This window comes from Phoca vitulina, unplaced genomic scaffold (genome assembly GCF_004348235.1).
Source record: "Phoca vitulina isolate PV1807 unplaced genomic scaffold, GSC_HSeal_1.0 scaffold13, whole genome shotgun sequence".
Taxonomy (NCBI): domain Eukaryota; kingdom Metazoa; phylum Chordata; class Mammalia; order Carnivora; family Phocidae; genus Phoca; species Phoca vitulina.
The window spans coordinates 5,343,234-5,357,926 of NW_022589716.1; the positions used below are offsets into that span (position 1 = coordinate 5,343,234).

At 48.3% G+C, this 14,693-nt stretch overlaps 1 protein-coding gene across 1 annotated transcript; it reads left to right on the plus strand.

Annotated features, from left to right (window-relative positions):
- Positions 1-3,556: 3,556 nt before the first annotated feature.
- TDGF1 (teratocarcinoma-derived growth factor 1) lies at positions 3,557-6,598 on the plus strand. Its single transcript, XM_032412133.1, has 6 exons — positions 3,557-3,591; positions 4,315-4,367; positions 4,453-4,578; positions 5,009-5,123; positions 5,217-5,326; positions 6,483-6,598. Exons 1-6 carry the CDS (start codon positions 3,557-3,559, stop codon positions 6,596-6,598), a joined length of 555 nt encoding a protein of 184 aa, XP_032268024.1.
- Positions 6,599-14,693: the final 8,095 nt, after the last annotated feature.

Below are 14,693 nucleotides of genomic sequence, written 5' to 3' on the forward strand. Positions count from 1 at the left end.
TAAAAGTCTCAATCAGACTTTTCCAGTAAGTACATCAAGATTATCTTGTCTTCTGTACGGTGAACTCTCCTGAAGAAGTTACCCAGAATGGGCGAGGTTTATAGCACGTGATTTCTTTTTCTCTCCTGGATTGTTGGGGGTTGGGGCATTCTTTGTCCTATCTTCTGGCTCTCGATAGGGAAAGCAAGTTGTTTTCCTGTGGTGCCTCTCAAAGACCTTGCCCTCGTCCCACCCCCACTTTGAGAAACGGAGGCTAAGACAACATTTCCATCAGCCAGAGATGGGGCAGACGGGGTCAGATTAGCACCGGCAGACACAGGACGGGAGGCTGGGGAAGCTGAAATTCTGGCACACCAGGTTTCTGGACCTCCTAGTCTGTGGGGAGAAGGCATAGGGGGAAGGGTTGGTGAAAGACAGGAAAACAAGCAGTTTACAATACAGTGTTGATAAGATAAGGTGAACTCCAGCAGTGGGTGCCAGGCCAGGGCTCTGGGCTAACCAGAAGCCAGGGAAGGGCTTCCCAGAGCAAATGGCAAGAAAGAAGCCAGTTCAGGTTCCCTCCAAGAACTACCTGCCAGCTCATGGAGAAAGAAATACAAGATCCAATAAACCCTGGGCAACAGTATAAATCCAAATAATGAGATACTCTTTTTACATACAGAATTAGTGAAAATTAAGAGGCTCTTTGCAGCCAGCTGGTTAGGAGAGGGATGTGGGGTGGGGGAGCAGAAGTGGGGGATATGTAGAGACTGGTGCAGCCTTCTTGGAAAATGATTTGGACGTGTCCACCCTTCAAACACGCAATTCCAGTGCTAGGAATTTGCTGGCTGGGAAAACTTTCTCCCTCTCAGCAATAAGGCTGTTTCCCTTTCTTGTCTTTGTGTGTCCACTGGAGTCCCACTTTTCATTTCCTTCAAGAACTTCGCCTTTGCATTCACAGCTTGGCTGTTTGGCACGGCCTGCCTCACTAAGCTTCATCATTTCTAGCTTTTGTGGTTTTTTGGTTTTTGGTTTTTTTTTTTTTTAAGATTTTATTTATTTATTTGACAGAGAGAGACACAGCGAGCGAGAGAGCGGGAACACAAGCAGGGGGAGTGGGGGACGGAGAAGCAGGCTGCCCGTGGAGCAGGGAGCCCGATACGGGGCTCGATCCCAGGACCCTGGAATCATGACCTGAGCTGAAGGCAGATGCTTAACGAACGACTGAGCCACCCAGGCGCCCCCATTTCTAGCTTTTGATTTAAAGGGAAAGACATGCGACTCTTCCTTTCCCTTGAACACTTCGAGGTCGCCATAGGGTTATTAATTGGCTTCATTTCAATATTGGTGTCTCTCGGGGACTGGGAGGCCCGAGGAGAGGGAGAAGACAGGGGAACCACTGGCCCACGTGGGATTGCCACAGACCTTCAATTTGTACAAAACAAAACAAAACAAAAACAAAAGAAAACAGTATCTGCAGAGTGCAATACAGCGAAGCGTGACAGCAGGAGGCACGCCTATACGGTACTTCCTTTGCGCTCTGCTTCTTTGCAGCTCCTGGGGCTGGGTTAGCCTTCTCCTCTACACTGCCCTCCCCCGCAGCCAGCTTCCAAGGGCTTCTAGCTAAGCTCCCCGTTCCCGATGCAACTCAGCAGGCCACCTGAAGCTTTTAACAAGTCAAAAGGCCACACCGGGAGCTGAAGCTCAGCAGGAACCCAAGAGCCGGCTGCTTCTATAGTAAAGTAAATGGGCTGCACCCCACCATTGCTCTGATGGGGCCCTACTCCTCAGTAAAAATTATTTTAAATTTAATTCCCCCAAGATGCAGGTGTGGAAGCCATTAAGGGCTCCTCTCAGCACCTGTGGCCCGTGGCCTGCGCACAGGGGACACCGAGACTGAAATGGCCTGGATGCTGCCTGGTCCTTTCTGCCACGGTGTGACCTCAATGGACAGAGATGGGTGAAAATGGCACAGAGGGGGCACCTGGGTGTTTCAGTCGGTTAAGCGACTGCGTTCGGCTCGGGTCATGATCCTAGGGTCCTGGGATCGAGCCCCGAGTCGGGCTCCCTGCTCAGCGGGGAGCTGCTTCTCCCTCTCCTTCTCCCTCTCCCTCTGCCGCTCCCCCTGCCTGTGCTCTCTGTCAAATAAATAAATAAAATCTTTAAAAAAAAATAGCACAGAAAAGCCTCACACCCGTATGCCCCGCAGCAGTGGGTAAACGACAGGCTTTTCCTTTAGAAAATAGAATTAAATGATATCTGAACTACTCATGACTTGGGACAAATTACATCATCTGGAGCACCAAGATGTTAGGTGGGGACTCCGACTCAGGGACGCGCCTTTCCAGCGGCAGCCTCAGGGGGCTTCCAGGAACCACCAAATAACCACTCGTAGGGGTAACACAGGACCCGGAATAGGGGGTTAATTCCGGTGTCTTGGGGAGCCAGGCGGAGACTCCCCTTGCAATTCGGGCCCACCTGGAATTTACACTCACTCACTCACAGGGGGGTCAGGAGCCCCCAGGGCCCCCTGGCGACCCTGAACTTCCCCTCTGAGAGCTTCCTAGTCTTTGTCCTCCCACTGGTGGAGACACCCAACTCAGCCACCCCAGGACACTCAGGGCCAAGCACCAGGCTCAACACGCCTTTTTTTTGGGAAAAACAAAGATGAAATTCAAGTAAAACTTGGCAACAAAATATCAAATTCCTTGAGATGAGACTTTTCAGTGGTGTTGAGGGTTTCCTAATTAAAGCAATCACTTTTGGGGCGCCTGGATGGCTCAGACGGTAAAGCGTCTGCCTTTGGCTCAAGTCATCATCCCAGGGTCCTGGGATCGAGCCCCCAGTCCGGCTCCCTGCTCCCTGCTCCCTGCTCCCTGCTCGATGGAAAGTCTGCTTTTCCCTCTCCCTCCGCCCCTGCCCCACGCTCGTGCGCTCTCTCTCTCTCTCTCTCTCTCTCTCACTCCCTCTCGCAAATAAATAAATAAAATCCTTAAAAAAAAAAAAAGCAATCACTTTCCACTGCTCCTCCAATCTGGAATCACCAACTGCACAGAACAATTGATTTGCTTTTTTTTTAAGAGTAAATCTGATTTTTTTTTTTTTTAAAGAGGCAACTAATGATAGAGATATTAGGGCTAGTTAACCAGTTTAACAAGACCCCGCCTTTTCCATCCCACTTTGTCCCAGGGCTTCATCGCCCTCACCTCAGCCCAGGAGAGGCTCTGCAGGGTGATGGGCGTAGGTCTCCGCCCCCCCCCACCCCGCCCTCCTGCAGGCCCTCCCCGCCGCTGGCGTGGTTGTTGAGAAAGGAGAGGCCGGGGCCGGGCTGGCTCCCCGGCTAAGGTCAAAGCATTCCTTAGGACCCAGCTGGGTGATGAGCCCCCAGTCTCCCAGACATCCTGGCTCCTGCTCTTCCTAAGACCTTCTGGGGAAAGCATATTTCTCATCGGGGACACTCTTCTTTCTAAATTCCCATTTTCACTTCAGGAAATTCATGTTTTCCTTTGGGTGTTTTAGCAACGACCATGAATGAAAGCCATGCTGACCTTTTTTTCCCCCTAACCTGTTAGGAGCTATGGACCGCAGAAAGATGGAGCGCTTCTCTTGCAGGTATGAACCCATCTTGAATGTGAACTTCAGGGATGCTGTTTTTTCCTAAAGACCCAGAACTTCACACTTACAGAGTCCGTCCAGCTTTGCCGTTGGTTTTTAACATTTTCAATCGGGTTAATGGCGCAGCCTGGGGGATAGATGACTAGCGTTTTCCTCTCTTGGGTAAGAAAAGATCGGTATCAACAACCAGATTAAAAATCTGCTCCTGAGAAGTTTCAAGGCATAGATTCAGTATTTGCAAAACCGTGAAGAGTTATAGGCAGGATTTGTTTTAACCTGAAAATCTTTCAAATGGCCGGTTTAAATGAAATCGTTTATAAAATGTGATTCACTGATTCCAGAGAATGTCATGCAGTCGTTTTAAAATTCTTATATGAAATCTAAGAGCAGGAGAATATGCGTTCTGTGAAATCGAAGCTAAAAGATTTACGCCTACTTAAAATTATGGCTCTAGGAGGACAGAGCCTAAGAAGTCATGATACATATTGAAAAGAATTGGCTTTTAGGTGATTTTTATTCTCATCGTTTTTCTTGATGTTGTTACATGAGTTAGCCATTTGAAAAGAAAGGAAGGAGAAAGAAAGGTAGGACTCTACAATTTCTCCCTAGTGGGCTGTGGTCTTCTCCTTGTGCTGGGAAGACCCAGGTGTTAAACTCTGTTAACGCAAAAGGTTTTATTTGCCTTGTTTTGCTAACGGGTGTCTGATTTCGTCTTCCCAGTGTGATTCTGATCATGGCCATTTCCAAAGCGTTTGAACTGGAATTGGTTGCTGGTGAGAGACTTTTTGTTATTTTGATCAGCAGCAATTGTCACGGGGCCTGAAATCCTGAGCCCACCGGTTGATTTTTGTCATTAAGGCTTGGGCCTCCGTGAACTTGCCAGGAGAGAGCCGCCCTTAAAAGATGACAGCGTTCGGTCCCGGGAGGAGCCTGCAATCCGTCACCGGTCTTCCCAGTTTGTGCCGTCCTTAGGAATCCAGGATAGTAAGACCCACCTGCCTTAGATCTACTGTGTGCTATCACCGTCCTGGTCCTTCCTGTTTCCTCTCTTCCTGACGCTCTTTCTCCTGGGTGGCAAGCTGATTCTGGAGCTGGGCGGATGGATGGACTTGGCTCTGGAGCCTAGAACGGCAGTGTGTACTTGACCTCCCCGGGATGCACTCAGTTTCCCTCCTGATTCCCGGGGCTCTGGGAACCACCCCCAGCCTGAGGACGTAAAAGCTTTCTCTGCTCGGAAGCTCAGGTAGCAGAGCCACACTAAAAAGCAAGCGTGCTTTTCTGTGCGATTCACAAGATTTAGACATCTCCGAGCACTGGGGAACCCAAGCCCTTAGTACTGTATTAACCTTTGCTCCCAGGAGCTTAGCTTTTCAGTCCCCCCCAACCCTCTCAGCCACCTCTTCTTACATTTCAGGTAAGGAGTTAAACAGAACTTGCTGTCTGAATGGGGGAACCTGCATGCTGGGGTCCTTCTGTGCCTGCCCCCCCTCCTTCTATGGCCGCAACTGTGAGCATGATTCCCGCAAAGAGTAAGCCATTAAAGGGGGGCGGGGTGGGCGGAGAGGAAAAGAGGAGGGAGTTAAAATCCGTATGCATCGCCTTCTCTGTTCCTTCTTGCCCAGGAACTGTGAGTCCGTGCCCCATGACACCTGGCTGCCCAAGGGATGTTCCATTTGTAAATGCTGGCGCGGCCAGCTTCACTGCTTTCGGCAGACATTCCTACCGGGCTGTGGTAAGCCATGGTCCCCTCTTCTGTCCTTTCAAGTTCCTTAGTTGTCTGTGGCCACTTGGTGAGGGGGGAAGGGTCTCTCCTCTTACCCCACGGCTTGCTAGATCCTGGCAGCCAAAGGGCTGCTTATTAAAAGCATCAAGGGCTCCAGATGGGGTGGTCACGCTGGCGTCCTTCATATCTCGTGCCTCAGAAATGTCACCTTCCAGCTGGAGAGTTATGTCAAGGCTATTTGACGTGTTATAGTGTGTAACCTTCTACTAAGGAAAACAAACAAAAAGTTTGGTCTCTTAAACACCAAGAGGTGCTCTTGGGGGTTCCTTTCCTTTGGACAGGGAGACCCAGACAAGCTCCAGGCAGACAACTCCCAACTCCTGCCCTTAAATTCCACCAGAGGCTTGACCCCCACCCCCTTCTTGTTCCTCAGGAACTTCCTCATGGATACTCAAGGGCCCCCCCTCGTGGACCCCTTGGTGAATGGTCTCAACCCTGTCACCTTGCAGATTTTTATTGATTTGAGGAAAACAGTAGCAAGAAGGACAGGGACCCAAAGGAGAGAGGGTTCTCACCCCGCCCCGCCCTGAGCTAGATTTCTCGGTCCCCCCAAGTTCAGAGGCCTCTCAGAGTTCTGACCCTGGAGATGTTAGAAATTGCACATGGTCAAGATGCTTCACTTGAGTACAAGCGGGGAGCCCGGACCCAGACGGGGACTGTGGCTTTTCCACTTGCATCCTTGCTGTGTCAGGCCCAGGATAGGTGTTTGGTAAGTGTGAACGGGATGACTGGAGGGGCGGAGACCGTATTTTCTTCCTGGAACTTGGGGCCCAAAATGTGTTGTCTCCTTCTCGTCGATGCCTAACCAAGTTCTGCGGCACCCCTGCCTTTGAGGGTGTCACCGGCTGGGGTAAGTTTCCAGGTGTGAGAGCACGTGTCCGGGGAAAACCCAAGTTAACGGTAGGCCCGTGGCGACTTTTGCTGAAAGAGTTTTTTTTTCAGGGGAGCCTGAATTCCTTGTGATCGGTACTCTTGGTCCCATAAGCATGCTCTACTCATCAAATGTTGAGTCCCAACTGATTTTTGGCTGGTACAGAGGTGTCATGTGGGCAGGATAAACTGCTGGAGGGATCTCCTTTAATGACCAAGGGTCCCTACCTTTCAGATGGCCACGTGATGGATGAGCACTTCCTGGTCTCCAGGACTCCTGAATTAACACTGTCTTCCGGCACCACTTTTTCGCTAGCTGGCGTCTGCCTCGCTCTACAAAGTTACTGTTAATGGACATTTGCATACGCAATATTTGTCATGTGAGTTTCATATCCCGTAAAGGCTGTCGTTCCAGTGTCCTAACTGAGAGATGATATTTGTTAGTTGCCTTGAAACAGCGAATGGATTTTTATCACGGTCCCTAACATTTTCTTTAGGTACCAACTACTTTCCTTTGCCCTGCCCTCTCCAAAAAACTTCTTTAAAAAGTCAGCCAGGGCGCCTGGGTGGCTCAGTTGTTTGGGAAACTGCCTTCAGCTCAGGTCATGATCCTGGAGTCCTGGGATCGAGTCCTGCATGGGGCTCCCTGCTCAGCGGGGGGTCTGCTTCTCCCTCTGACCCTCCCCCCCCATACTCTCTCTCTCTCTCTCCCATTCTCTCTCAAAAAAAAAAAAAAAAAAAAATTAAAAAAAAAAAAAAAAAGAAGAAGAAAAATAAATAAAAAGTCAGCCATAGGGGCTGCTGGGTGGCTCAGTGGGTTCAGCGTCTGCCTTCAGCTCAGGTCCTGATCCCAGGGTCCTGGGATCGAGTCCCACATCGGGCTCCCTGCTCCGCGGGGAGCCTGCTTCTCCCTCCATCTGCCTCTGCCCGCCGCTCATGCTCTCTCTTGCCCTTTCTCTCAAATAAATAAATAAAATCTTTAAAAAAAAAAGTCAGCCATATCTACTCTGTGACCAAGATCTACATTTCTTGATAACACGTATCTCTACCAAGGGTTTCTTACTATTTTCCTTTAACAATTGAATTCTATCTTCAGATTATTAAAGGCTACTCCTAATGTGGAACTGAGGCTTTGAGTAGAGTTGACCAAAATCAATTAAGACCTCATTTTTATTTTTTTTAAAGGTTTTTTTTTTTATGTATTCATTTGAGAGAGAGACAGAGAGCACACAAGCAGGGGGAGAGGCAGAGGGAGAAGCAGGCTCCCCGCTGAGCCAGCCAGGAGCCCGATGCGGGGCTCGATCCCAGGACCTGGAGATCATGACCTGAGCTGAAGGCAGAAGCTCAACCATCTAAGCCACCCAGGTGCCCCAAGGCCTCATCTTTAAAAAGAAAGGAAAGGAACAGTCTGTAAAGAAAGCAGACAAGAGTGCAGAGGGCAGATACTGGAGGTGAGGGACTAGATGCTGAAGTATTAGAAGTATGTGTATGTGTGTGTGTACCAGGGAGACTGGGTAGAAAAGAGGAAGCAAATGGGAAAGATATTGGGAAAAATAAAATGAATTACTTGGTTGATGATTAGACGGGTCCAAGAAGCAAGTTAAAAAGCTAAGTTGAAAGGCAAGTTTCTTATTTTTTTTATTTAAATTCAATTAATTAACATATAATGTATTATTTGCTTCAGGGGTACAGGTCTGTGACTCATCAGTCTTATACAATACCCAGTGCTCATTACAACACATACCCCCCAATGTCCATCACCTGGTTGCCCCATCCTTCCACCCGCCCCTCCCCCCCCAGCAACCCTCAGTTTGTTTCCTATGATTAAGAGTCTACGGTTTGTCTCCCTCTCTGGTTTCATCCTGTTTCTCAAATTCCACATATCAGTGAGATCATATGATAATTGTCTTTCTCTGATTGACTTATTTCGCTTAGCATAATACCCTCTAATTCCATCCACATCGCTGCAAATGGCAAGAGTTCATTTTTTGATGGCTGCATAATAGTCCAGTGTGTGTGTGTGTGTGTGTGTGTGTGTGTATACCACATTTTCTTTATCCATTCATCTGTCAATGGACATCTGGGCTCTTTCCATAGTTTGGCTACTGTGGACATTGCTGCTATGAACATCGGGGTGTACGTACCCCTTCGGATCACTACATTTGTATCTTTGGGATAAATACCCAGTAGTGCAATTGCTGGGTCATAGGGTAGCTCTATTTTCAACTTTTTGAAGAACCTCCATACTGTTTTCCAGAGTGGCTGCACCAGCTTGTATTTTCACCAACAGTGTAGGAGGGTTCCCAAAAGGCAAATTTCTATCCTCTATAGAAAGCTGTAGAAGACAAGGACGCCCCCTTTTTTCTCAATGCATTGTAAAGGAGATGAAGTCTTCCCTGGAAAAAAATTCTAACTAAATTTCTCCAACAAGAGAGCTTAATAAATTATGTTTTCTCCATACCTTGCAAGAATTTTAACTTGCAAAAGAGAAAATGTTCACAATATATTTCGTTGTAAACCAGGTGATAAAACTATGTATTTTAAAACTGCATTGTATATGTGACTATGCCCAGTAAAAATGGGAAATCTATTGACCAAAGTGTGAACTGTGGTTATTTCTGGGCTGTGCTGTGACAAGTGCTTTGCAGTGGTGGGTTTTTCCTCTCTGTACTTTGTGTTTCCCACAGTGAGGGTGGGTTGCATCTGTTTTCATGGGGAAAGCCAGGACTACATCAGGCTCAAAACTTAAGTAACTAGAAGAGCCAAGAGCGCAGACCCAGTGTTGTTTCTGGCTTTTGTGTGTGTTCTCTGCTGTGAAGGACATTTGTTTCCATCATTTAGGTACCACTTGGTCCCCAGTTCTTGTTTCTCCAAATTAATGCCCTGCAGATGCAAAGTTCCAAAGGTGCATCCTGAAGAGCTCAGAGCATGGGGGTGGGCTGCCCAGTGTGGAAGGAAGACTGGTCTAGCCACTTAGTTGCGGGGGCGGAGGGTGGGGGGGTGGGGACCGAGTTTCCCAACCTGCAAACCGGGGTGAGTCTCTACACCACAGTGTTGTTAGAATAACATAAACTAAAATAGAGCACTAGTACAAAAATTCTCAACAAATGGCACAATTCTTCCCTTTCTACTTGCCTGTTTACCAGAGTGGTTTTTGCCCAGAAATGGAAATTCTTAAAAGGAAAAGGCAACTTCAGAATATTGAAAAAGGCTTCTCATTTGCATGCAAATAACCTGAAACTGCTCTGCAGGTGAGGCTGGGCCAGTGTTTTCCAAACCTGGGCATTCACACGTCACCTCAGTTTGGGCCACAATAGCCATACTTAATTTTTTTAATATCAACTCATTTTTTTATTGTGGTAAAATACACATAACATAAAAGTTAGCATTGCAACCATTTTTAACTACAAAGTTCGGTGGCTTTCGGTACGTCCACATTGCTGGGCAACCGTCCCCACCATCCCTCTCCAGAACTTTTTCATCTTCCCAAATTGAAAGTTTACCCATTAAAGAGTAACTCCCCATTCCCCTCCCCACCCCCAGCCCCTGGGAGTTGAATCTACTTTTTGTGTCCTTGAATTTGACTATTCCAGACACCTCCCATAAGTGGAGCCATACATATGACTGGCATATTTTGCTTAGCATAATGTCTTCCAGGCTCATCCATGTAGGGGCATGGGTCAGAACTTCATTCCCGTTTTAAGGTGGAAAAATATTCCATGGTATGTATGTTATCACCCATCCATCCATGGACATTTGGGTTGTTTCCCCCTCTTAGCAACTGAATAATGTGCTGTGAACATTGGTGTACCTGTTCACGTCCCTGCTTTCAGTTCTTCTGTGTAGCTCCTCACAAGCAGAATTGCAGGATCACATGGCAATCCTCTGATTTTGTGAAGAACCACCATCCTGTTTTCACAGCGGCTTCACCATTTTGCATTCCCACCCGCGTTGCACAATGGTTCCAGTTTCTCCACATCCTCACCAGCACTAGTTGCTGCCTGGGTTTCATTTTGTTTTGCTTTTTTAAGACTAGCCATTTTTCGTGGGTGTGGAGTAGTATCTCACTGTGATCTTGATTTTCATTTCCCTAACGATGAATAATGTTGAGCATCTTTTCATGTTCCGATTGGCCATCAACTCATTTTCTAAAATGCTTTTTACCTGTCCAAAGCAAATTGTGAAGTCCTGGATAATTTACACAAGGCCTGAAATTTAAAAGCAATAATAATGAATAGTAACAATGGTCACCTGTTGAGGGTTCTAGAGGGGAGGGGGTTGGGAGGATGGGTTAGCCTGGTGATGGGTATTGAGGAGGGCACGTTCTGCATGGAGCACTGGGTGTTATGCACAAACAATGAATCATGGAACACTATATCTAAAACTAATGATGTAATGTATGGGGATTAACATAACAATAAAAAAATTAAAAAAAAAAAAAAAACAATGGTCACCTGTGCACTGTCTATTATCATGAACTACACGTACATTTTGGGAAATGGTGCTCCAGAGGATGCAAAAGATGTAGATCCTACCTTCAAAAGGCTTACAGCCTCCTCAAAGCAAAGCGTCCATGTGATAAGGACAGTTCCAGCCAACACACCCAGCAACTGGGGGAATAAGTATCAGGGTCCCGAGGAGGGGATCCAGGTGTCCATCGCGATCAGCCCCTCCTGCTGGGGATTCACTTCCTCCGGGATTCTGATCAGTCCTGGGGGAACTTTAAGAAAAGGAGTAGTGGACCAGGCTGCAGTCGCCAACACTGCAAATGACCTTGGGGCACTGCTGATAACACATCTTCTCCTTCCTCCTCCACCCATTCTAACATTCCCTCACCCTGAGCTGTCACTGCTGATGCTTTATATGGCTCACCTGGTGGAGTGACAAGACCCTCGTCCCCAAGGTCTGTGCCCCTGACCGCCCTGCCCTTCTCAGCTGTGGCCACAGTATTTGCCCATTGACCATCTAGTTGGGCAGGGAGGACCCAGATCTGCCCCAGGGAATCACCTGGGCTTTGGACTCTCCATAGCAGCCAATTGTTAGGTGTTCTGTCCTGGAGAGGAAGCATCTCCTTGTTCAAGGTGGTTCCCTTCGAGGGCAATTCCCAACAAGATGCAGCTTTGAGCCAACACTCCTTTCTGATTTACCCGCCAGGAAGTCCTGCCTCCTGGGTGGGTCCCTCCCCCCCCCCCCCCGCCTTTGTGCATGCATGCACACCACACACACACACACACTGCATGGGTCTAGCTGCTTCAGTAACAGTAAATAATTAGTTCCCTACTTACATTTCCTGTGGTCCATAATTACTTCTCCTTCTGCCTTATGTTATTTTATGGAACCGTGCACATATCATTTCACCTCAGGACTTAGCTGACAATGTTCAGCAAGTAATCAGGAACAATTGACAATTGCTTCCTTCTCTTCACAGCTTAGACATTCATCGGGGACCATGAGCTAGTCCCAATTATTAGCCAATATTCTCTAGGGATCCCTCTCTCCCTGCAACAAGGTCCTAAAACAAAAACAAGAAAAAAAGGGACGGGGGAATTCAAGGAGTCTGACTACCCCACACTTTTCCTGCAAGAAGACCTCGCATCCTGAGTGCCCCCACAGCGAGGGTGCCAGTCCTCGTCCCCCGCCCTCGCTGGGCGGTAAAAGGGGCAGCAGGAACGCAGCCACTCCGGGCCGGCCGGGGCTCTCCAGGTGCCTTGAGGCAGCAAGAACACAGGTACAGGAGACCCCGCTGTGTGGGCTTGGAGCTACTTTCTTTTTAAAGCTTCAGTTGAAAAATTTTCCAAAACCAACAAAATCATTTGGCGCTACGTTGCCTGTACCACGATTGGAAGAATATTCAGCTGTACCAATTCTGTAAACTCGACACATGCATTTCTTTGATGAAAAAAGAGGGGGAGGCACCTGAGTGGTGCAGTTGGTTAAGCATCGGACTCTTGGTTTCAGCTCAGGTCGTGATGTCAGGTTGTGAGCTCCTTGTCAGGCTCTGCGCTCAACGCAGAATTGGCTTGAGTTTCTCCCGCCCTCTCCTTTTGCCCCTCCCCTCCACACTCTCTCTCTCACAAATAAATAAATCTTTTTTTAAAAAGGCATGAAAGACTAACCCTGTTTATTAAAGAAGCCAAGAGGAGAGAAAGGGAAGGCCCTGGGGAGGGCAGAATTAGAGCCAAGGCAGGGCAGGGCAGCTCAAGGACAAGGTGAGGCTAAGGAAAGGGCCAAGGGCAGCCCTGATGAGCATCCAAGGACCAGGTGGAGGAAGAAGGAACAGCCCCTGAGAAGACTTAAAAGTGAAAGAAGCTTCCAAAAGGTCATCAGTCATACTAAGCCTGACAGAGAAGTCAGGAGGGAACAGATGTGAACCCCGATTTAATCAGTAGAGGCAACCCAGGACACACAATAGCAAAGCATCCTGGACCCCACTGACCACCCCAGGACTGACAACGTCATGGGCCGGTCAAGGAGCACAGCAAGGACAATTCCACATTCTAAAAGCTGGCATAGATTTTGATAGGCCATTTTTAAAATGTAACACCTCCCCTCTCCTGCCCGCCCCCCCGCTCCCCGGCCCCAGCGCTGGCCAAAGCGCTGGCCAAAGGGCTGGCCCTGTATAATTCAAGCATCTTACATCTGGGAGGTGAAATGATCCGGGGCTCCCCCAACCCTTCCCAATTTTCCTATCCCTCCCACACCCACCACCCGAGGATGGACCACTCTATGAGCTGAACCCCCGCCCCAACAGTCCTCTCTCAGAGATCCCATAACACTCCATCATGCTGATTTGTTTTCATGTCTGTCCCCCCCACTGGTCCATGAGCATCCTCAGCATCTGTGAGCCAATGGGGGTGGGGGACCTAGAGCTGCTCCCTAGAGCTATGCATGGAGGAAGGAAAGACAGAAGAAGAGAGGGAGGGAAGGAAGAAGAGGGGGAGGAAGGCAAGCAAGGAGCCCTTCCTTATCTTTTCCTTAAACAGCTACACTTTATAAGACAATTAGCACTTCTTGAGACCATCTCCTACGTCTCCTCTTGGAGGGAAGATGATAAACAAAAAAAAGAACAAGGCAGAATGCCATTTGGCCAAAGGAGTCCTCAGCATGACCTGGCACTTCGTCAGAGGAGAGAGCCCTTTCCAATTCTGGTCGCCTCCAGGAGTCTCTGAGCTTCTTTGCAGACTTGGCCAGCTTTGCCCGTTAGGTCAACCCCTATTTGAAAACACAAAAAATAGAAAATAAATGGAGAAATGAGAACAGAAGAGGGAGCTCACATTCTTCTCTTAAGTGATACAGCACTTCTAAGTGACACAATTATTTCTTGCACTGAGTGTATGATGTAAATTTTCTGCACAGATTATCCCCCGTTGCATACAGAGAGACCTCCATAGCAGAGACCAACACTAGCAATTGAAAGTGAGAAATTACCTAATCCCAAATCATTCAGGTTTCTTTTTTAATTGGAAAAAAAAAAAAAGGCAAGGACTACAGACTAGATAAATCAGCACGTAATCAATGACAATCAGAAAATCTGACAAGCATTATTGCAGGAATTTATCTTCAAAAAAGTCAAACTGACTATCTGGACTTACCAGACCAGCCCAGCAAAACAAAACTGATGCTATGAAAAGAAAACCCAAATCTCATTTGGTGTTGTAAAAAAGCAAGCTGTCGATTTCTCTGTAGTAGTTGGAGGTATTTGGATAAAAGCTGTTTCCCCCTCCAAAGGGTGTCCAGGGACCACAAGTTGTACAAATGCATCAGTTAGAAATGTCAACAGCCTCACAGGACACAAGATGGCCTCAGTTAGGTCGTTTGCCTGAGACCTTTCCCTTCTCTCTCCACTCACCGTTGTTCATAGTGAATAGCACCTAGCCCCAGACTGGGAGCCAACTCCGTCTGCCTAGGCACCCCCTCCCCAAGGGCATCTATCACCCCAAGTCCAAGGCACCTCCCTCTCTGGGCGGGGGAAGGAGGAGGGAAGTCCGCAAAGGGGAATAATGACCAATAGCTTTGCAACTCTATGAGCCCCTAAAAGCTCCACGTAGGAAGCATTGGGTGATAGCAATTGGGTGATACCTTCCTGCCTGACCCCTGTCTTTCCCTCCAGCCTGGGAGACACGTGGAAGCTCATCCTCTTCTGGGCCAAGTCACCCGGAGCAGCTCTTAGGAGCCGGTTCGGAATTCAGCTGTGAATAATATGGCTTCCGAGGAGGGGAAGTACAGCTGCCTGGTGCTCCAGGTCTCCAGAGCTGGCAACCAACCTAGGGCGGGCAGATTTGGACCCATGTGACCCTCCTCCCACACAGGGCCACATTCCCAGCCCCCAGCCTCCTTCCTTGAAACTGCCGGGTGGGCAGAGTTGATTGATGTTCTTTGAAATGGATGTGGCTCTTCCCTGGCTTCTGTCAATCACTGGGGTGGGTACTCTCACTAGTTGTCCTAA

Coding starts and splice junctions, on each gene's coding strand:
- TDGF1 (XM_032412133.1), top strand. CDS start 3,557: ATGGACCGCAGAAAGATGGAGCGCTTCTCTTGCAG. Junction 3,592..4,314: donor ATGGAGCGCTTCTCTTGCAG/GTATGAACCCAT, acceptor TCGTCTTCCCAG/TGTGATTCTGATCATGGCCA. Junction 4,368..4,452: donor TGAACTGGAATTGGTTGCTG/GTGAGAGACTTT, acceptor TTTGTCATTAAG/GCTTGGGCCTCCGTGAACTT.